The sequence below is a fragment of the Scyliorhinus torazame genome, chromosome 17 (assembly GCF_047496885.1).
Source record: "Scyliorhinus torazame isolate Kashiwa2021f chromosome 17, sScyTor2.1, whole genome shotgun sequence".
Classification (NCBI taxonomy): domain Eukaryota; kingdom Metazoa; phylum Chordata; class Chondrichthyes; order Carcharhiniformes; family Scyliorhinidae; genus Scyliorhinus; species Scyliorhinus torazame.
The window spans coordinates 23,435,548-23,458,338 of record NC_092723.1 but is presented as its reverse complement, the minus strand read 5'-3'; the positions used below and the strand labels follow the sequence as shown (position 1 = coordinate 23,458,338).

At 50.5% G+C, this 22,791-nt stretch overlaps 1 protein-coding gene across 2 annotated transcripts in view; it reads left to right on the top strand.

Annotated features, from left to right (window-relative positions):
* Nucleotides 1-22,791, top strand: part of LOC140393782 (ataxin-7-like protein 1) — a 58,952-nt gene that overhangs the window by 28,275 nt on the left and 7,886 nt on the right. For both annotated transcript variants that reach the window (XM_072480197.1, XM_072480196.1), the window contains exons 8-9: nucleotides 7,425-7,620; nucleotides 9,338-9,459. In XM_072480197.1, coding sequence (XP_072336298.1) covers nucleotides 7,425-7,620; nucleotides 9,338-9,459 — 318 coding nt within the window. The remainder of the gene's footprint in view (nucleotides 1-7,424; nucleotides 7,621-9,337; nucleotides 9,460-22,791) is intronic.

Genomic DNA, 22,791 nt, shown 5'->3' with positions numbered 1-22,791 from the left:
CAGTTCCAGCCAGCAGATGGTGCACATGCACCTTGCCTGCTGGCAGCACATTACGCTCACTGATTGGCCTGACAATATAAATCTCCCATTGGGTCCTGATTTGTGATACTTCTTCATGAATTGTATGAATGATGCACTGCAAGGAAGTATTCTGCTAAAACAACAAGCATTAAGTATTTTTAATTTTCAATGTTGAAATCATAATTTACTGTAAAAATTGTTTGTGTTCCGTTTAATAAGTATCACTGGATATGAAATCGGACAATGCAATTTGCTTTGTAATAATATCTCTTGTGGCACTGCTAACCAATGCTAACTGAGCTCGGAGGGAGTTGGATTAACCTTAATAGAGGGTCCAGTCGGTCGCATGATGCACTTGGGAGATGTGGTTACAGAGTGACAGAGTGAGACAGCCTTAGCCCAGAAAAATCTATTAATCTCGGTTTAAACATTTAAAAAAATATATATATATTTTATTGAAATTTTTTTTTTCCTGAGCAACATTTTTCCCGCTTACAAAACAAGCGAAACGATAACAGTAACAAAACAGAAATTTTTAAACTTTTTAACAATAATAATAATAGTAGTAATAATATACAAGTAACAAAACCTCATACTCTATTGACCTATACTCAACTGCCTCCCCCCTCCCCCCTGGGTTGCTGCTCTGCTGGTCATCCATCTTCCCTCTAACGTTCCCCTAGGTGGTCGAGAAATGGCTGCCACCGCCTGGTGAACCCTTGAGCCGATCCTCTCAGGGCAAACTTGATCTGCTCCAGTTTAATAAACCCCGCCATATCGTTTACCCAGGCCTCCAGTCCGGGGGGTTTCGCCTCCTTCCACATGAATAGGATCCTGCGCCGGGCTACGAGGGACGCAAAGGCCACGACATCGGCCTCTTGAGCCTTCTGCACTCCCGGCTCTTCCGCAACTCCAAATAGAGCTAACCCCCAGCCTGGTTTGACCCGGGCCTTCACCACCTGCGAAATCACTCCCGTCACTCCCTTCCAATACCCTTCCAGTGCCGGGCACGCCCAAAACATATGTGCATGGTTTGCCGGGCTCCCGCCACACCTCCCACATTTGTCCTCCACTCCAAAGAACCTGCTCAATCTTGCCCCCGTTATGTGTGCTCTATGTAGCACCTTAAATTGAATCAGGCTAAGCCTGGCGCATGAGGAAGAGGAATTTACCCTGCTTAGGGCATCAGCCCACATACCCTCCTCTATCTCCTCCCCTAATTCTACTTCCCACTTTCTTTTTAGTTCGCCCACCGACTCCTCCCCTTCTTCCCTCATCTCTCTATAAATCTCTGACACCTTGCCCTCTCCGACCCACACCCCTGAAAGCACCCTGTCCTGTATCCCCTGTGTTGGGAGCCGCGGAAATTCCCTCACCTGTTGTCTAGTAAACGCCCTCACCTGCATATATCTCAAGAAATTCCCCCGGGGTAACTTATACTTTTCCTCCAGTGCTCCCAAGCTCGCAAAAGTCCCATCTATGAATAAATCTCCCACCTTCCTAATTCCCAACTGGTACCAGCTCTGAAATCCTCCATCCGTTCTTCCTCGGGCGAACCTATGGTTGTTACTGATAGGGGACCCCACCAGGGCTCCCCGCACCCCTCTCTGTCGCCTCCACTGTCCCCATATGTTCAGTGTTGCCGCCACCACCGGATTCGTGGTGTACTTTTTCGGTGAGAACGGTAGCGGCGCCGTCACCAGCGCCTCTAGACTCGTCCCTTTACAGGACCTTCTCTCCAGCCTTTTCCACGCCGCTCCCTCACCCTCCATCATCCATCTACGTATCATTGCCACATTGGCGGCCCAATAATAATCTCCCAAGTTCGGTAGTGCCAGTCCTCCTCTGTCCCTACTGCGCTGCAGGAACCCCCTCCTTACTCTCGGAACTTTCCCTGCCCACACAAAGCTCGTAATGCTCCTATCTATTTTATTAATAAAGGTCCTGGTGATTAAAATAGGGAGACATTGAAATACAAATAAGAACCTCGGGAGGACCATCATCTTAATTGCCTGCACCCTGCCCGCCAGCGATAAAGGCTGCATGTCCCACCTCTTAAAGTCCTCCTCCATTTGTTCTACCAGCCGTGTCAGATTAAGTCTGTGCAAGGTTCCCTAGCTCCTAGCGATCTGAATCCCCAAGTATCGGAAGTTTCTTTCCACTTTCCTTAGCGGTAAGCCTTCTATCTCTCTACTCTGGTTCCCTGGATGTATCACATATAATTCACTCTTCCCCATGTTTAACCCATACCCCGAAAATTCCCCGAACCTCCTCAAGATTCGCATAACCTCTATCATCCCCCCCGCTGGGTCCGACACGTATAGCAATAGGTCATCCGCGTATAACGAGACTCGGTGTTCTTCTCCCCCTCTAGTCACCCCTCTCCATTTCCTGGAGTCTCTCAGCGCCATGGCCAGAGGTTCAATTGCGAGCGCAAACAACAATGGAGACAGCGGGCATCCCTGTCTTGTTCCCCTATATAATCGAAAATACTCCGATCTATGTCGACCTGTAACTACGCTTGCCGTTGGTGCCCCATAAAGTAGTCTAACCCAGCGAATAAATCCGTTCCCAAACCCAAACCTCCTTAACACTTCCCATAAATACTCCCACTCCACCCTATCAAATGCCTTCTCTGCGTCCATTGCCGCCACTATCTCTGCCTCCCCCTCCACTGAGGGCATCATTATCACCCCTAATAGCCGTCGCACGTTAACATTCAATTGTCTCCCTTTTACGAACCCTGTCTGGTCTTCGTGCACCACCCCTGGGACACAGTCCTCTATCCTCGATGCCAGCACCTTTGCTAGCAGTTTGGCGTCCACGTTCAATAGTGAACTAGGTCTATAGGACCCACACTGCATCGGATCTTTGTCCCTCTTCAAAATTAGCGATATCGTCGCCTCCGACATTGTCGGGGGTAGTGTCCCCCCTTCCCTGGCCTCATTGAATGTCCTCGCCAACAACGGGGCCAACAAGTCCACATATTTTCTGTAGAATTCCACCGGGAACCCGTCTGGCCCCGGGGCCTTCCCTGCTTGCATGCTTCCCAGTCCCTTAATAACCTCGTCCACCTCAATCGGCGCCCCCAGGCCTGCCACCGCCTGCTCCTCCACTTTCGGGAACCTCAACTGGTCCAGGAACTGCCGCATCCCCTCCTCTCCCTCTGGGGGCTGAGACCTATACAGTTCTTCATAAAAGGTCTTAAACACCTCATTTATCTTTCCTGCCCTTCGCACGGTGTCTCCCCTTTCATCCCTAATTCCTCCTATCTCCCTTGCTGCTGCCCTCTTTCGCAGTTGGTACGCCAACAGGCGACTAGCCTTTTCCCCATATTCATACCTCCTCCCCTGTGCCTTCCTCCACAGTACCTCCGCCTTTCTGGTGGTCAGAAGGTCAAACTCGGTCTGGAGTTGTCTCCTCTCCCTGTACAGCTCCTCCTCCGGGGTCTCTGCAAATTCCCTGTCCACCCTTAAAATCTCCCCCGGTAATCTATCCCTTTCCTTGGCCTCTGTTTTCCTTTTGTGGGCCCCAATAGAAATCAGCTCTCCTCTGACCACCGCTTTTAGTGCTTCCCAGACCACTCCAACAGGGACCTCGCCGTCGTCATTGACCTCCAGGTATCTCTCGATACACCCCCTCACTCTTGCACACACTCCCTCATCCGCCATCAGTCCCACATCTAATCGCCAGAGTGTTCTCTGCTCCCTGTCCTCTCCTACTTCCAGGTCCACCCAATGTGGGGCATGATCCGAAACCGCTATGGCTGAGTATTCAGCTTCTTCCACCCTAGAGATCAACGAGCTTCCTAGAACAAAAAAATCTATCCGGGAGTACACTTTATGGACGTGGGAGAAGAAGGAATACTCCCTAGCCCTGGGTCTAAGAAATCGCCATGGATCCACTCCCCCCATTTGGTCCATAAACCCCTTAAGTACCTTGGCCGCTGCCGGCCTTCTTCCAGTCTTTGAGCTGGATCTATCTAGCCCCGGGTCCAGCACCGTATTGAAGTCCCCTCCTAAAATCAAATTTCCTGCCTCCAGGTCCGGAATACGCCCCTGCATCCGTCTCATGAACCCCGCATTGTCCCAATTTGGGGCATACACATTAACCAACACGACCTCCATTCCCTCCAGCCTACCACTCACCATTACATATCTACCTCCACTATCTGCTACGATGTTCTTTGCTTCAAATGCTACCCGTTTCCCCACCAAAATGGCCACCCCTCTGTTCTTTGCGTCCAGTCCTGAGTGGAACACCTGTCCCACCCATCCTTTCCTTAGCCTAACTTGGTCCGCCACCTTTAGGTGCGTCTCTTGGAGTATAACCACGTCTGCCCTTAGTCCTTTCAAATGCACGAGCGCTCGGGCCCTTTTTATCGGCCCATTCAGGCCTCTCACGTTCCACGTGATCAGCCTCACTGGGGGGCTACTTGCCCCCCTCCCGTGTCGACAAGCCATTACCTTCTCTAGGCCAGTCCCATATCCCGCCTCCGCGCTCCCGCTCGCTCCCCCAGCGTCGCATTCCGCCCCCGACCACCTTCTCTTTAGCCATTTCCTTTTGGATTTCCGCAGCAGCAACCCAGTTGTCCCCCCCCCCCCCCCCCCCCCCCCCCCTGCTAGATCCCTATCTAGCTTGATTGCTCCCCCCATATCACTTCCGTAAGTCAGCTGACTTCAACTGACCCCGGCTACTCCTGCTCGCTCCTCGGCCCCCCCGGTGTGAGGGAACTCCCATCCGCCTTGCGCCTGTTTTCCCGCCTTATTCTTTCTGGCGCGGGAACATCCCTTTACCTGTCCCGCCTCTTATGGCGCAGCTCCCTTTCCCCTCCCCCTCTCCTTCCCCATTCTCTGACTATGTCCCGCCTCTCCCCCCTCACCGGCGCCCACATTTCCCCAGTGTCCCCCCCCCTTCCCTGTTTACTTCTCGCTTAACTTTCACCATCCCATTAACAAAAACAATAATAACAACAATAACAGTTCCCTGCAGCATCAGACGGTTTTAAAATTAACAACTGATCTGGCGTCAATTGTGAAGGAGACTCCACAAACTCCTACTACCCTTTTGTGTGTGGAGGTGTTTAATAATGTCACTCTTAAAAGATGTGCCTTAATTTTATTGACTACATCACCTAGTCCTGAACTCCCCAAACACTGGAATTGATTCTCCCAATTTACCCACTCCTTAATACTGTGAAAATTTCGATCACATCATCCTTTAGCCTTCTAAATTCTTGCATGCATAATCTCTCCATCAACTTAACTCTTCAAGTCCAGGTATCCTTCTGGTAAATCTAAACTTCACTCCCTCCAATGCCATTATATCCTTCACAAGATTGTGGTGCCCAGAAGTGCTCACAGTAATCCAGTTGTAGTCTAACCAGGGCTTTGGGTAGGTAAAGCATGGCTTCTAACCCTGTGTCCTTGAAGATCATTGCTCCATTTACATTTGTTTGATTATTGTCTTTACCTGCACATGATATTTTAACAATGTGTATCTGAAACTCTTCCCCCCAACCCCCCCCCCCAACCTTCCCAGACAAGTCTCTGAGGACCACCATTGTTTCACGCTTTTCACCATTTACACATAGGCTTTTTATCCAAAGTGGATGATTTCACATTGGTTCGCACTGCAATCCATTTGCCAGTTTTGTCCATTCACATTGAAATATCAATATCTCTTTGTAATTTTAGGTTTCCACCTTTACTGTTTACAATACTTCCTATATTTGTGTCATCAGCAAACTTGGATATGTGGCTTTCTAAACCATCATCAAAATCGTTAATGAATAGGTGAGGCCCCAAAATGTAGCCTTGCAAGACATGAGTCACACCATTGTCAATTCAAGCACCTGCCAATTACTCCCACTCTCTGTCTCCTGCCTTTCGCACAATTTCCTCACCAGCTCAATAATTTGTCTTCAATTCAGCTCACAGTCTTTTTGAGAGATCTTATCGAACACCATTTGGATGTTCATATAAATAACAACCATAAACATTCCCTTGTTACCACTTTAGTCACCTCCTCAAATAATTCAAGCAATTTCCTTAATTATAAGCCCGTAACTTCTGATCGGGGTGGGGATACCCCAAAGATACGCTGGGGACCACTAATTTCCTGACCTACCAACTATTTTCCAATCTCCCGACTGAACCCCGAACACATGACTGCCTTCGCCGATGACCTCTCTCCACTGATCAACGCAAAACCATTGACCACCCAAGACCTCTTGACCACAGATCCGCCAAACCTCCCCCTCACTGATGAGCTGAACACCTGATCTCCACCTCTGCTCCCCCCCCCAAATTAACCGACCACCCGAGTCCACATCCTACACTGACTTCGCCGCATTCTCCACCCTGCACCCCCTCCCCATCCGACAGCACCATCCTACTCCCCATTCCGCGCCCCCGTTCCACTCTGCCCCCTGCCCCACTCCCCATCCTGCGCCCACTGTTCAATATCCAATATGTCCACCGTACCCCCTTGTTGGTTCCAAGACATGTTGTTGCAGGAAACTATCCCATCTGCACTCATGAGATTCACTACTTTCCTGAGGTGCTTGTCTGCTTATCCCAATATTTTTGCAAGTTAAAAATCTCCCATTATAAATCACTTTGCCTTTGTTATATGTTTGCCTAGTTGCAGAATTTATATGGTCTACCGGTTCACAACTGCTACCAGGAGGCCTATGTGCAACACTCACTCTTAAATCCTTCTTCTGTATCTTAATTCAACCCATAACATCTCTGCTGCCTCCTTACCTCTTGCATCCTCTCTCATCATTGAAACAATTCTGCCCTTAATCATTTTGGCTGCTCGTCCTGTTTTACCTTTTTTCCCTATCTTTCCTGCAGACCCTATAACCCATCTTGCAGACATGTCACTGTAATGGCGACCACGTCACACCCTCCCAAGTTAAATTTGCATTTGCAATTCATTCAATTTCTTTCTCAAACTGTGGGCGAGAGTCTCTGGCCAGCCCGTGGGGTGTTTCTCGACGGTGGGAAGCGGATCGCTGTTGGAAGAACCCGCCACTGCCAATGGGATTTCCCATTGAAACTACCCCGCGCTTCTGGGAAACCCGCAGCTGGGATGCGCTGTTGATGGGACTGGACGATCCTGCCAACATGAATGGTCGGAGGATCTTGCCCTGTGTGTGTGCATGAAGAACACACATTTGGATCACACACCCTCACCTCTAAAATTAAGAATCTCCCATTGCTGGTATTATGTCATGCTTCGATCAACACAGATATTCATTTGAAACCCACAGTTGTATTGTGGAATAAATAAATGGCACTCTCCGCTTCCAGGGACAGTGGATCCAGGGTCTGTGGGCTATTTCTCTCTGTTGAGATCTTGCTGCCACGTTAATACGTTTCATATCTTTTACACAGGGTTTCTTTGGAAAGTGAGCTGACTGATGATGAGGCACCCCCTGCTGATCCTGTACCACACCCCGAGCTCCCCTGTCCATTGTTCAGGTTTGAGATAAACAGCCGGCTATCGAGTGAGGAGAGTGACGGAGAGATGATGGAGGAATCGGAGCAGCCAGATTGTCACTATTCACGATTGCATCCGAAGCCTCTGGCAGTACGTACCGTTTCCGTTCTCTCTCTCTCTTTCTCTCCGCTTTTCATTTGCCTCCCTGGGAACGTTGCGGTTTCGCTGTACTTGCGTATAATGATACAGCAGAGAAGGTGGCCATTCAGCCTGTCACGTCTGCGTCGACTGCTTGAGCGAACTGTCCAATTAGCCATCTCGCTGCTCTTTTCCCCATAGCCCTTCTCATTTTTTCCCATCGGGTATTTATCCAGTTGCCTTTCTGAGAGTTGCTATTTATCTGCTTCTGTTGCCATTTCAGATATTGCATTCCAGATCACAACAACTCGCTGTGTAAAAGAAAAATATTCCCCTCATCCCCGATTTTTGTTCCTTGTCAATTAGCTAAAATCTTTGGCCCCCTGGTTACCAGCCCTCCTGCCTTTATATCGCGCCGTGCCCATCTCGGGACATGCCAAAGTGCATAACGACCAATGAGGGACATTTGAAGTGTAGCCACTGTTGTAATGTGGGTAACATGGCAACGATTTTGCCATCTCCCACAAGCATCGGTGAGTTAATGACCAGGTAATCTATTTTTTGTGATGTTGTTTTAGGGAAATTGGCCAGGCACCCCTGAGAACTCTGCTGCTCTACTTCTCATAGTGCCTGGGGAACGCGGGGTCTTTTTACGTCCACCTACGAAGTTTGGTAGAGTCTCCGGTTAACACCTCATCTGAAAGTACAGTGCAATGCTTCTTTATTAAGAACAGAACCGATAGCATTAACATGGCAACTGAATTCCATCTCTGCCTTGCTCTCTCACATCATCTTGGCTTTGACTTACCGTGTGCAAAGACAGGGGAGGGTGACAAACTCCCCCTGTCAGCTGTGCCAGATGTGAGCGATGTTGTTATTTGTCCTCAGGGCTCGGGTCTCGGGAGGAAATAATCTGATCCCTGTCTCGGAATAGAAAGTGGCAATTCAGCCCCTTGAGGCAGTTCTCACTAAACCCACGCAAACACGGGGAGAATGTGCAAACTCCACACAGACAGTGACCCAGAGCCGGGATCGAACCAGGTCCCTCAGCGCCACGAGGCAGCAGTGAAGAAGTGCTTTCCTGACATCCCCTTAGAATTGCCCTGTCTCGGGCAGCACGGTGGTGCAGTGGGCTTAGCCCTGCTGCCTCACGGCGCAGAGCTCCCAGGTTCGATCCCGGCTCTGGGTCACTGTCTGTGTGGAGTTTGCACATTCTCCCCGTGTTTGCGTGGGTCTCACCCCCACAACCCAAAGATGTGCAGGGTAGGTGGATTGGCCACGTTAAATTGCCCCTTAATTGGAAAAAATGAATTGGGTACTCTAAATTTATTAAAAAAAAAAGAATTACCCTGTCTCCAATGAGTCTCCAATGCTCTTTATAAATAGCACAAGGTCTAATTATGATTTAGAAACCGTGCAGGAGTGAGTTTGAAATTAAAAGAAAATGTTGGAAATACACAGCAGGTCAGGTGGCATCTGTGGAGAGAGAAACATAAAGCATCACTGGCCTGAAATGTTAATTGCTTCACTGTTCACAGAAGCAGCCTGTTATATCCAGCATTTCCTGTTTTTATTTCAGATATTCTTCCATTGCACTGGTTGGTTTTTGCTGAAACAAATTGAAATTTTGCCCCGACATTCCCTGTTCCTTTGCTGATGAATCACTCTTGTTAGGGACGGGCAGTGCCGGTCCTGGTCTGCGTCTCACTTTTCCTTTCCTCCATTCCAGTTTTGCACTTTCGGAAGCCGAATGATTAGTCGGGGCTGTTACGTCTTCAACAGGCGCTTGGATCACTTCCGTTCGGTTCTCAATTCCATGGTGGAAAGGCATCTGAATTCTCAGATGTGGAGGTCAGAACATTTTCCTTTCTGTGACTGGATATTCCTTTTATTGAGGTGCCGGGGGTGATGGGCCCCCAGTGTATGGCGCAGAGCACCGCCGAGGGCAGAGGATAATTCAAGAAGCGGTTGCTTGAGTGAAGCGTGTGTTTTAAAAGCCTATGGATTGTCGAAGGAAGGAATGCAATGATGTCCTGGTTCAAGTGCACAGTGGCACAGATAAGCCTTTGTTACAAGACTCCAGGTTGGGCAGCTTGTCAGTAAAGTGAAAGGAGAGATTCATGGGAGTGTTGATGATCTCACACCACTCGATTTTAAGGGCCCGATTTTAACTCACTCAAAGGCCATTTGCTTCGGAAGAGTTAAAAGCATGCCTTAGCATGTCTCATGTAAACTTTGTACTCTGTTACCCAGAGAAGTCTCATTCACAGCGGCTAGTGGTAGAAGTGTGTCTGCATGGAGTGTACCTGACCGCACTGAAGTAAAGACCTCCGTCTATATAATGCTATTCATGACCTCAAGAAATCTGAAAGTTCTTGACAGTCAGTGAAATGTTTTTAAAGTGTAGTCACTTTTTTCATGTCGGAAATTGGACAAATATAGGCATCATACTAAAACATGGCTTGGTTTAATCTGAAAGGTGGCAGTGGAGCATTTCCTCAGTACTGTCCCCCAAGAGTGCAGCATTCCTTCAGTAATGACTATCTGACAGTATGGCACTTCTTCAGCACTGCCCCGCTGACAATGCATTGCCAACTCAGTACTGTCCCTCTGACAGTGTAGCACTATGTCAGTACTGTCCCTCTGACAGTGTAGCGCTACCTCAGTACTGCCCCTCAGACAGTGTAGCGCTACCTCAGCACTGTCCCTCTGACAGTGTAGCACTACCTCAGTACTGTCCCTCCAACAGTGCAGTACCAACTCCGTACTGTCCCTCTGACAGTGTAGCACTACCTCAGTGCTGCCCCTCTGACTGGGACGCGTTGCTGCTGTCCCTGGCGGGTAGGGTGCAGTGAGTCAAGATGACGGTGCTCCCAAGGTTTTTGTTCCTGTTCCAGTGCCTCCCCATTCTTATCCCAAAGACCTTCCTTAGGCGGGTCAACAGGAGCATAACTGGGTTTGTGTGAGCGCGAGGGACTCCCAAGGATGAGAAGGGTATTCCTGGAGCGGAGTAGGGATGGGGATGGGGGGGGGGGGGGGTGCTGCCCAACCTCTGTGGGTATTACTGGGCTGCCAATGCGGCGATGGGGCGCAAGTGGGTGATGGAGGGGGAGGGGGCGGCATGGAAGAGGCTGGAGGGGACGTCTTGTGAGGGTACCGCATTGGAGGGAGCGGCAGCGACGCCGTTGCCAGCGCCTCCAGACTCGTATTTGAGGGCAATGGAGGCGACACGGGGGAAGTGGGGGCCTTGGTGTGGACCCCGATACGGGGGAACCACCGGTTTGTCCCAGGGAGAATAGATGGAGGGTTTTCGGGGTGGCACAGGGCAGGGATAAGAAGGTTGGGGGACCTGTTTGTGGATGGGAAGTTCGCGAGCCTGGGTGAGCTGGAGAAGTACTGACTCCCCCCAGGAAACACCTTTAGGTATCTACAGGTAAGGGTGTTTGCCAGGCGGCAAGTGGTGGAATTCCCACTGCTGCCGCCACGCACGGTACAGGACCGGGTGCCCTCGCAGGGGGGGGGGGGGGGGGGGGGGGGGTTGGAGAGGGGAAGCTCTTGGTCTCTTGGCAACATACCAGGTGATGCAGGAGGAGGCCTCGGTGGAGGAGTTGAAAGGTAAGTGGGAGGAGGAGTTGGAGGAGGAGATTGAGGAGGGGACATGGGCAGATGCCCTAGGGAGGGTGAACTCTTCCTCTTCATGCGCGAGGCTCAGCCTCATACAGTTTAAGGTGCTGCATAGGGCACACATGACCGGGACAAGGATGAGCCGGTTTTTTAAGGGTGAGGACAGGTGTGTCAGGTGCTCAGGGAGCCCAGCAAACCACACCCATATGTTCTGGACATGCCCAGCGCTGGAGGAATTTTGGAAGGGCGTAGCGAGGACGGTGTCGAGGGTGGTACGATCCAGGTCAAACCGGGCTGGGGGCTCGCAATATTTGGGGTTGCAGGGGAGCCGGGAGTGCAGGAGGTGAGAGAGGCCGTTATTCTGGTCTTTGCGTCCCTGGTAGCCCGGCGAAGGATTCTTCTTCAGTGGAAAGATGCTATGCCCCCAAGCGTGGAATCCTGGATCAACGATATGGCGGGGTTTATTAAATTGGAGAGGGTGAAATTTGCTTTGAGGGGATCGGTGCAAGGGTTTTTCAGACGGTGGCAACCCTTTTTAGACTTGCTGGCAGAACGGTAGACAATGGTCAGCAGCAACCCGCTTGGGGGGGGGGGGGTTCTATTTTATTTTTGTTTGTCTACACTGGGGGATCTGAGGGGGTGTATATGTTTGCTATGTGTTTCGGCGGGTGTTAATTTATTATTTATGTATGGGGGGAGAGGGCACGAGGTTGTTTTGTTTTGTATTTAATTTTACATTTTACATTTTGTTGTTGATATTTTGTGAAAACTTTAATAAAAATTATTATTTTTTAAAAGTGCTGCCCCTCTGACAGTGTAGCACTACCTCAGTACTGCCCCTCTGGGACAGTGCAGTGCTACCTCCGTACTGCCCCTCTGACAGTGCAGTGCTACCTCCGTACTGCCCTTCTGACAGTGCAGTGCCACTCCCGTACTGCCCCTCCGACAGTGCAGTGCTATTTCAGTACTGTCCCTCTGACAGTGTAGCACCACGTCAGTACTGTCCCTCTGACAGTGTAGCGCTACCTCAGTACTGCCCCTCCGACAGTATAGCGCTACCTCAGTACTGCCCCTCGACAGTGCAGTGCTACCTCAGTATTGTCCCTCCGACAGTGTAGCGCTACCTCAGTACTGCCCCTGCGACAGTGTAGCACTACCTCAGTATTGCCCCTCCGACAGTGTAACTCTACCTCAGTACTGTCCCTCCGACAGTGTAGCACTACCTCAGTACTGTCCCTCTGACGGTGTAGCGCTACCTCAGTACTGTCCCTCTGACAGTGTAACTCTACCTCAGTACTGTCCCTCCGACAGTGTAGCACTACCTCAGTACTGTCCCTCTGACGGTGTAGCACTACCTCAGTATTGCCCCTCCGACAGTGTAACTCTACCTCAGTACTGTCCCTCTGACGGTGTAGCGCTACCTCAGTACTGTCCCTCCGACAGTGCAGCGCTACCTCAGTACTGTCCCTCTGACAGTATAGCGCTACCACAGTACTGTCTCTCTGACAGAGCAATGCTACCGCAGTACTGCCCCTCTGACAGTGCAATGCTACCTCAGTACTGTCTCTCTGACAGTGCAATGCTACCTCAGTACTGTCCCTTTGACGGTGCAGCGCTTCCTTAGTACTGTCTTTCTGACAGTGCAATGCTACCGCAGTACTGCCCCTCTGACAGTGCAATGCTACCTCAGTACTGTCTCTCTGACAGTGCAATGCTACCTCAGTACTGTCCCTTTGACGGTGCAGCGCTACCTTAGTACTGTCTTTCTGACAGTGCAGCGCTACCTCAGTACTGCCCCTCTGACAGTGCAATGCTACCACAGTACTGTCTCTCTGACAGAGCAATGCTACCGCAGTACTGCCCCTCTGACAGTGCAATGCTACCTCAGTACTGTCTCTCTGACAGTGCAATGCTACCTCAGTACTGTCCCTTTGACGGTGCAGCGCTACCTTAGTACTGTCTTTCTGACAGTGCAATGCTACCTCAGTACTGTCCCTCTGACAGTGTAGCGCTACGTCAGTATGGCCCCTCCGACAGTGCAATGCTACCTCAGTACTGTCCCTCTGACAGTGTAGCGCTACGTCAGTACTGTCCCTCTGACAGTGTAGCACTACCTCAGTATTGCCCCTCCGACAGTGCAATGCTACCTCAGTACTGTCCCTCTGACAGTGTAGCGCTACCTCAGTACTGTCTCTCTGACAGAGCAATGCTACCGCAGTATTGCCCCTCTGACAGTGCAATGCTACCTCAGTACTGCCCTTCTGACAGTGCAATGCTACCTCAGTACTGTCCCTCCGACAGTGCAATGCTACCTCAGTACTGCCCCTCTGACAGTGTAGCGCTACCTCAGCACTGTCCCTCTGACAGTGTAGCACTACCTCAGTACTGTCCCTCCAACAGTGCAGTACCAACTCCGTACTGTCCCTCTGACAGTGTAGCACTACCTCAGTGCTGCCCCTCTGACTGGGACGCGTTGCTGCTGTCCCTGGCGGGTAGGGTGCAGTGAGTCAAGATGACGGTGCTCCCAAGGTTTTTGTTCCTGTTCCAGTGCCTCCCCATTCTTATCCCAAAGACCTTCCTTAGGCGGGTCAACAGGAGCATAACTGGGTTTGTGTGAGCGCGAGGGACTCCCAAGGATGAGAAGGGTATTCCTGGAGCGGAGTAGGGATGGGGATGGGGGGGGGGGGGGGGGGGGTGCTGCCCAACCTCTGTGGGTATTACTGGGCTGCCAATGCGGCGATGGGGCGCAAGTGGGTGATGGAGGGGGAGGGGGCGGCATGGAAGAGGCTGGAGGGGACGTCTTGTGAGGGTACCGCATTGGAGGGAGCGGCAGCGACGCCGTTGCCAGCGCCTCCAGACTCGTATTTGGGGGCAATGGAGGCGACACGGGGGAAGTGGGGGCCTTGGTGTGGACCCCGATACGGGGGAACCACCGGTTTGTCCCAGGGAGAATAGATGGAGGGTTTTCGGGGTGGCACAGGGCAGGGATAAGAAGGTTGGGGGACCTGTTTGTGGATGGGAAGTTCGCGAGCCTGGGTGAGCTGGAGGAGAAGTACTGACTCCCCCCAGGAAACACCTTTAGGTATCTACAGGTAAGGATGTTTGCCAGGCGGCAAGTGGTGGAATTCCCACTGCTGCCGCCACGCACGGTACAGGACCGGGTGCCCTCGCAGGGGGGGGGGGGGGGGGTTGGAGAGGGGAAGCTCTTGGTCTCTTGGCAACATACCAGGTGATGCAGGAGGAGGCCTCGGTGGAGGAGTTGAAAGGTAAGTGGGAGGAGGAGTTGGAGGAGGAGATTGAGGAGGGGACATGGGCAGATGCCCTAGGGAGGGTGAACTCTTCCTCTTCATGCGCGAGGCTCAGCCTCATACAGTTTAAGGTGCTGCATAGGGCACACATGACCGGGACAAGGATGAGCCGGTTTTTTAAGGGTGAGGACAGGTGTGTTAGGTGCTCAGGGAGCCCAGCAAACCACACCCATATGTTCTGGACATGCCCAGCGCTGGAGGAATTTTGGAAGGGCGTAGCGAGGACGGTGTCGAGGGTGGTACGATCCAGGTCAAACCGGGCTGGGGGCTCGCAATATTTGGGGTTGCAGGGGAGCCGGGAGTGCAGGAGGTGAAAGAGGCCGTTATTCTGGTCTTTGCGTCCCTGGTAGCCCGGCGAAGGATTCTTCTTCAGTGGAAAGATGCTATGCCCCCAAGCATGGAATCCTGGATCAACGATATGGCGGGGTTTATTAAATTGGAGAGGGTGAAATTTGCTTTGAGGGGATCGGTGCAAGGGTTTTTCAGACGGTGGCAACCCTTTTTAGACTTGCTGGCAGAACGGTAGACAATGGTCAGCAGCAACCCGCGGGGGGGGGGGGGGGGGTGGGGGGGTTCTATTTTATTTTTGTTTGTCTACACTGGGGGATCTGAGGGGGTGTATATGTTTGCTATGTGTTTCGGCGGGTGTTAATTTATTATTTATGTATGGGGGGAGAGGGCACGAGGTTGTTTTGTTTTGTATTTAATTTTACATTTTACATTTTGTTGTTGATATTTTGTGAAAACTTTAATAAAAATTATTCTTTTTTAAAAGTGCTGCCCCTCTGACAGTGTAGCACTACCTCAGTACTGCCCCTCTGGGACAGTGCAGTGCTACCTCCGTACTGCCCCTCTGACAGTGCAGTGCTACCTCCGTACTGCCCTTCTGACAGTGCAGTGTCACTCCCGTACTGCCCCTCCGACAGTGCAGTGCTATTTCAGTACTGTCCCTCTGACAGTGTAGCACCACGTCAGTACTGTCCCTCTGACAGTGTAGCGCTACCTCAGTACTGCCCCTCCGACAGTATAGCGCTACCTCAGTACTGTCCCTCCGACAGTGTAGCGCTACCTCAGTACTGCCCCTGCGACAGTGTAGCACTACCTCAGTATTGCCCCTCCGACAGTGTAACTCTACCTCAGTACTGTCCCTCCGACAGTGTAGCACTACCTCAGTACTGTCCCTCTGACGGTGTAGCGCTACCTCAGTACTGTCCCTCCGACAGTGCAGCGCTACCTCAATACTGTCCCTCTGACAGTATAGCGCTACCACATTACTGTCTCTCTGACAGAGCAATGCTACCGCAGTACTGCCCCTCTGACAGTGCAGTGCTACCTCAGTACTGTCCCTTTGACGGTGCAGCGCTACCTTAGTACTGTCTTTCTGACAGTGCAATGCTACCTCAGTACTGTCCCTCTGACAGTGCAATGCTATCTCAGCACTGTCTCTCTGACAGTGTAGCGCTACCTCAGTACTGCCCCTCTGACAGTGCAATGCTACCTCAGTACTGTCCTTCTGACAGTGTAGCGCTACGTCAGTACTGTCCCTCTGACAGTGTAGCGCTACGTCAGTATGGCCCCTCCGACAGTGCAATGCTACCTCAGTACTGCCCCTCCGACAGTGCAATGCTACCTCAGTACTGTCCCTCTGACAGTGCAATGCTACCTCAGTACTGTACCTCTGACAGTGTACATAGAACATAGAACATAGAACATAGAAAATACAGCACAGAACAGGCCCTTCGGCCCACGATGTTGTGCCGAACCTTTGTCCTAGATTAATCATAGATTATCATTGAATCTACAGTGCAGACGGAGGCCATTCGGCCCCCTGAGTCTGCACCAGCTCTTGGAAAGAGCACCCTACCCAAACTCAACACCTCCACCCAACACCAAGGGCAATTTGGACATTAAGGGCAATTTATCATTGGCCAATTCACCTAACCCGCACATCTTTGGACTGTGGGAGGAAACCGGAGCACCCGGAGGAAACCCACGCAGACACGGGGAGGACGTGCAGACTCCGCACAGACAATGACCCAAGCCGAAATCGAACCTGGGACCATGGATCTGTGAAGCAATTGTGCTATCCACAATGCTACCGTGCTGCCCTTAAGAACAAATAAATCTACACTATATAATTTCCCCGTAATCCATGTACCTATCCAACAGCTGCTTGAAGGTCACTAATGTTTCCGACTCAACTACTTCCACAGGCAGTGCATTCCATGCCCCCACTACTCTCTGGGTAAAGAACCTACCTCTGATATCCCTCCTATATCTTCCACCTTTCACCTTAAATTTATGTCCCCTTGTAATGGTGTGTTCCACCTGGGGAAAAAGTCTCTGACTGTCTACTCTATCTATTCCCCTGATCATCTTATAAACCTCTATCAAGTCGCCCCTCATCCTTCTCCGCTCTAATGAGAAAAGGCCTAGCACCCTCAACCTTTCCTCGTAAGACCTACTCTCCATTCCAGGCAACATCCTGGTAAATCTTCTTTGCACCTTTTCCAGAGCTTCCACATCCTTCCTAAAATGAGGCGACCAGAACTGTACACAGTACTCCAAATGTGGCCTTACCAAAGTTTTGTACAGCTGCATCATCACCTCACTGCTCTTAAATTCAATCCCTCTGTTAATGAACGCGAGCACACCATAGGCCTTCTTCACAGCTCTATCCACTTGAGTGGCAACTTTCAAAGATGTATGAACATAGACCCCAAGGTCTCTCTGCTCCTCCACAATGCCAAGAACTCTACCGTTAACCCTGTATTCCGCATTCATATTTGTCCTTCCAAAATGGACAACCTCACACTTTTCAGGGTTAAACTCCATCTGCCACTTCTCAGCCCAGCTCTGCATCCTATCTATGTCTCTTTGCAGCCGACAACAGCCCTCCTTACTATCCACAACTCCACCAATCTTCGTATCGTCTGCAAATTTACTGACCCACCCTTCAACTCCCTCATCCAAGTCATTAATGAAAATCACAAACAGCAGAGGACCCAGAACTGATCCCTGCGGTACACCACTGGTAACTGGGATCCAGGCTGAATATTTGCCATCCACCACCACTCTCTGACTTCTATCGGTTAGCCAGTTCGTTATCCAACTGGCCAAATTTCCCACTATCCCATGCCTCCTTACTTTGTGCAGAAGCCTACCATGGGGAACTTTATCAAATGCCTTACTAAAATCCATGTACACTACATCCACTGCTTTACCTTCATCCACATGCTTGGTCACCTCCTCAAAGAATTCAATAAGATTTGTAAGGCAAGACCTACCCCTCACAAATCCGTGCTGACTATCCCTAATCAAGCAGTGTCTTTCCAGATGCTCAGAAATCCTATCCTTCAGTACCCTTTCCATTACTTTGCCTACCACCGAAGTAAGACTAACTGGCCTGTAATTCCCAGAGTTATCCCTAGTTCCTTTTTTGAACAGGGGCACGACATTCGCCACTCTCCAATCCCCTGGTACCACCCCTGTTGACAGTGAGGACGAAAAGATAATTGCCAACGGCTCTGCAATTTCATCTCTTGCTTCCCATAGAATCCTTGGATATAACCCGTCAGGCCCGGGGGACTTGTCTATCCTCAAGTTTTCCAAAATGCCCAACACATCTTCCTTCCTAACAAGTATTTCCTCGAGCTTACCAATCTGTTTCACACTGTCCTCTCCAACAATATCGCCCCTCTCATTTGTAAATACAGAAGAAAAGTACTCATTCAAGACCTCGCCTATCTCTTCAGACTCAATACACAATCTCCCGCTACTGTCCTTGATCGGACCTACCCTCGCTCTAGTCATTCTCATATTTCTCACATATGTGTAAAAGGCCTTGGGGTTTTCCTTGATCCTACCCGCCAAAGATTGTTCATGCCCTCTCTTAGCTCTCCTAATCCCTTTCTTCAGTTCCCTCCTGGCTATCTTGTATCCCTCCAATGCCCTGTCTGAACCTTGTTTCCTCAGCCTTACATAAGTCACCTTTTTCCTCTTAACAAGACATTCAACCTCTCTTGTCAACCATGGTTCCCTCACTCGACCATCTCTTCCCTGCCTGACAGGGACATACATATCAAGGACACGTAGCACCTGTTCCTTGAACAAGTTCCACATTTCACTTGTGTCCTTCCCTGCCAGCCTATGTTCCCAACTTATGCACTTCAATTCTTGTCTGACAACATCGTATTTACCCTTCCCCCAATTGTAAACCTTGCCCTGTTGCACGTACCTATCCCTCTCCATTACTAAAGTGAAAGTCACAGAATTGTGGTCACTATCTCCAAAATGCTCCCCCACTAACAAATCTATCACTTGCCCTGGTTCATTACCCAGTACTAAATCCAATATTGCCCCTCCTCTGGTTGGACAATCTACATACTGTGTTAGAAAAGCTTCCTGGACACACTGCACAAACACCACCCCATCCAAACTATTTGATCTAAAGAGTTTCCACTCAATATTTGGGAAGTTAAAGTCGCCCATGACTACCACCCTATGACTTCTGCACCTTTCCAAAATCTGTTTCCCAATCTGTTCCTCCACATCTCTGCTACTATTGGGGGGCCTATAGAAAACTCCTAACAAGGTGACTGCTCCTTTCCTATTTCTGACTTCAACCCATACTACCTCAATAGAGTGATACTCCTCGAACTGCCTTTCTGCAGCTGTTATACTATCTCTAATTAATAATGCCACCCCCCCACCTCTTTTACCACCCTCCCTAATCTTATTGAAACATCTATAACCAGGGACCTCCAACAACCATTTCTGCCCCTCTTCTATCCAAGTTTCCGTGATGGCCACCACATCGTAGTCCCAAGTACCGATCCATGCCTTAAGTTCACCCACCTTATTCCTGATGCTTCTTGCGTTGAAGTATACACACTTCAACCCATTTCCGTGCCTGCAAATACTCTCCTTTGTCAGTGTTCCCTTCCCCACTGCCTCATTACATGCTTTGGCGTCCTGAATATCGGCTACCTTAGTTGCTGGACTACAAATCCGGTTCCCATTCCCCTGCCAAATTAGTTTAAACCCTCCCGAAGAGTACTAGCAAACCTCCCTCCCAGGATATTGGTGCCCCTCTGGTTCAGATGCAACCCGTCCTGCTTGTACAGGTCCCACCTTCCCCAGAATGCGCTCCAATTATCCAAATACCTGAAGCCCTCCCTCCTACACCATTCCTGCAGCCACGTGTTCAACTGCACTCTCTCCCTATTCCTAGCCTCACTATCACGTGGCACCGGCAACAAACCAGAGATGACAACTCTGTCTGTCCTGACTTTCAACTTCCAGCCTAACTCCCTAAACTTGTTTATTACCTCCACACCCCTTTTCCTACGTATGTCGTTGGTACCAATGTGCACCACGACTTCTGGCTGCTCCCCCTCCCCCTTAAGGATCCTGAAGACACGATCCGAGACATCCCTGGCCCTGGCACCCGGGAGGCAACATACCTTCCGGGAGTCTCGCTCGCGACCACAGAATCTCCTATCTATTCCCCTAACCATTGAATCTCCTACAACTATTGCTTTTCTATTCTCCCCCCTTCCCTTCTGAGCCCCAGAGCCAGACTCAGTGCCAGAGACCTGGCCGCTAGGGCCTTCCCCCGGTAGGTCATCCCCCCCAACAGCATCCAAAACGGTATACTTGTTTCGAAGGGGAACGGCCACGAGGGATCCCTGCACTGTCTGCCTGTTTGTTTTTTTCCCCCTGACTGTAACCCAGCTATTCTTGTCCTGTACCTTGGGTATGGTTACCTCCACACCCAAGCGCTACCTCAGTACTGTCTCTCTGACAGAGCAATGCTACCGCAGTATTGCCCCTCTGACAGTGCAATGCTACCTCAGTACTGCCCTTCTGACAGTGCAATGCTACCTCAGTACTGTCCCTCCGACAGTGCAATGCTACCTCAATACTGTCCCTCTGACAGTGTAGCGCTACCTCAGTACTGTCTCTCTGACAGTGCAATGCTACCTCAGTACTGCCCCTCTGACGGTGTAGCGCTACCTCAGTACTGTCCCTCTGACTGTGCAATGCTACCTCAGTACTGTCCCTCTGACAGTGTAACGCTACGTCAGTACTGTCTCTCTGACAGTGCAATGCTACCTCAATACTGTCCCTCTGACAGTGTAGCGCTACCTCAGTACTGTCTCTCTGACAGTGTAGCGCTACCTCAGTACTGCCCTTCTGACAGTGCAATGCTACCTCAGTACTGTCCCTCTGACAGTGTAACGCTACGTCAGTACTGTCTCTCTGACAGTGCAATGCTATCTCAGCACTGTCCGTCTGACAGTGTAGCGCTACCTCAGTACTGCCCCTCTGACAGTGCAATGCTACTTCAGTACTGTCCCTCTGACAGTGTAGCGCTACCTCAGTACTGTCCCTCTGACAGTGTAGCGCTACCTCAGTACTGCCCCTCTGACAGTGCAATGCTACTTCAGTACTGTCCCTCTGACAGTGTAGCGCTACCTCAGTACTGTCCCTCTGACAGTGTAACGCTACGTCAGTACTGTCCCTCTGAGAGTGCAATGCTACCTCAGTACTGTCCCTCTGACAGTGTAGCGCTACCTCAGTACTGTCTCTCTGACAGTGCAGTGCTACCTCAGTACTGTCTCTCTGACAGTGCAGTGCTACCTCAGTACTGCCCCTCCGACAGTGCACTGCGACCTCAGTACTGTCCCTCTGACAGTGCAATGCTACCTCAGTACTGTCCCTCTGACAGTGTAACGCTACGTCAGTACTGTCCCTCTGAGAGTGCAATGCTACCTCAGTACTGTCCCGTTGACAGTGCAATGCTACCTCAGTACTGTCCCTCTGACAGTGTAACGCTACGTCAGTACTGTCCCTCTGAGAGTGCAATGCTACCTCAGTACTGTCCCTCTGACAGTGCAATGCTACCTCAGTACTGTCCCTCTGACAGTGCAGCGCTACCTCAGTACTGTCCCTCTGACAGTGTAACGCTACGTCAGTACTGTCCCTCTGAGAGTGCAATGCTACCTCAGTACTGTCCCGTTGACAGTGCAATGCTACCTCAGTACTGTCCCTCTGACAGTGTAGCGCTACGTCAGTACTGTCCCTTTGACAGTGCAGTGCTGCCCCAGTGCTGTTTCCCCGACAGTGGGATGCTGCCTCAACACTGCCCCTCCGACAGTGCAGTGCAGTGCATGCTATCTTTAATATCTGGAAATCTATCAATCTTTGTCTTTTAAAAAAATAAATTCAGAGTACCCAATTCATTTTTTTCCAATTAAGGGGCAATTTAGCGTGGCCAATCCACCTACCTGCACATCTTTGGGTTGTGGGGGCGAAACCCACACAAACACGGTGAGAATGTGCAAACTGCACAAGGACAGTGACCCAGAGCCGGGATCGAACCTGGGACCTCGGCACTGAGAGACAGCAGTGCTAACCCACTGCGCCACCGTGCTGCCCCATCAATCTCTGTATTGAACATACTCCATGATTGTGCCTTCACATTCCAATGGTTCATCACCCTCTTAAGTGAAGAAATTCCTCATCATCTTAGTCTTAAATAGCCGGCCCCTTATTCTATCGCCTAGTTCTCGACCCCTCCAGCCAGGGAAACCTCCTCCCATATCTATCCTATCATGCCTTTGATGAATTCGGTACACTTCAATCAGATCACCTCTCATTCATCTAAACTCTAGCAAACATAGGCCTAGTCTCCTCAATCTCTCATAGAAAAATCCCACCATCCCAGGGATCAGTCTGATGAACCTTTGTTGTACTCCCTCGATGGTAAGTATATCCTTCCTTCGATAAGGAAACCAAAACTTTACACACTACTCCAGTACGGTCTCGCCAAGGCTTATACAATTGTAGAAAGACTTCTTTACTCCTGTACTCAAATCCTCTTGCAATAAACGCAACATATAATTTGCCTTCCTGATTACTTGCTCCCCCTGCACTTTAGTGCTCCTTCAGTACTGCCCCTGCGACAGCGCAGCGCTCCCTCAATACTGTTCCTCTGACGGTGTGCTGTTCTTTCAGTACTGAGCCTCCGTTGATGCAGCACTCTCTCAGTACTGACCTTCTGACCGTGCAGCACTCCCTCAATACTGACCTTCCGACAGTGCAGATATCCTTCGGTCCTGACTCTCTGCCAGTGCAGCACTCCCTCAAAACTGAACCTCTGACAGTGCAGCTGTCCCTCAGTACCGATCCTCTGATAGTGCAGCATTCCTACAGTACTGCACTGGGACTGTCAACCTGGATATTG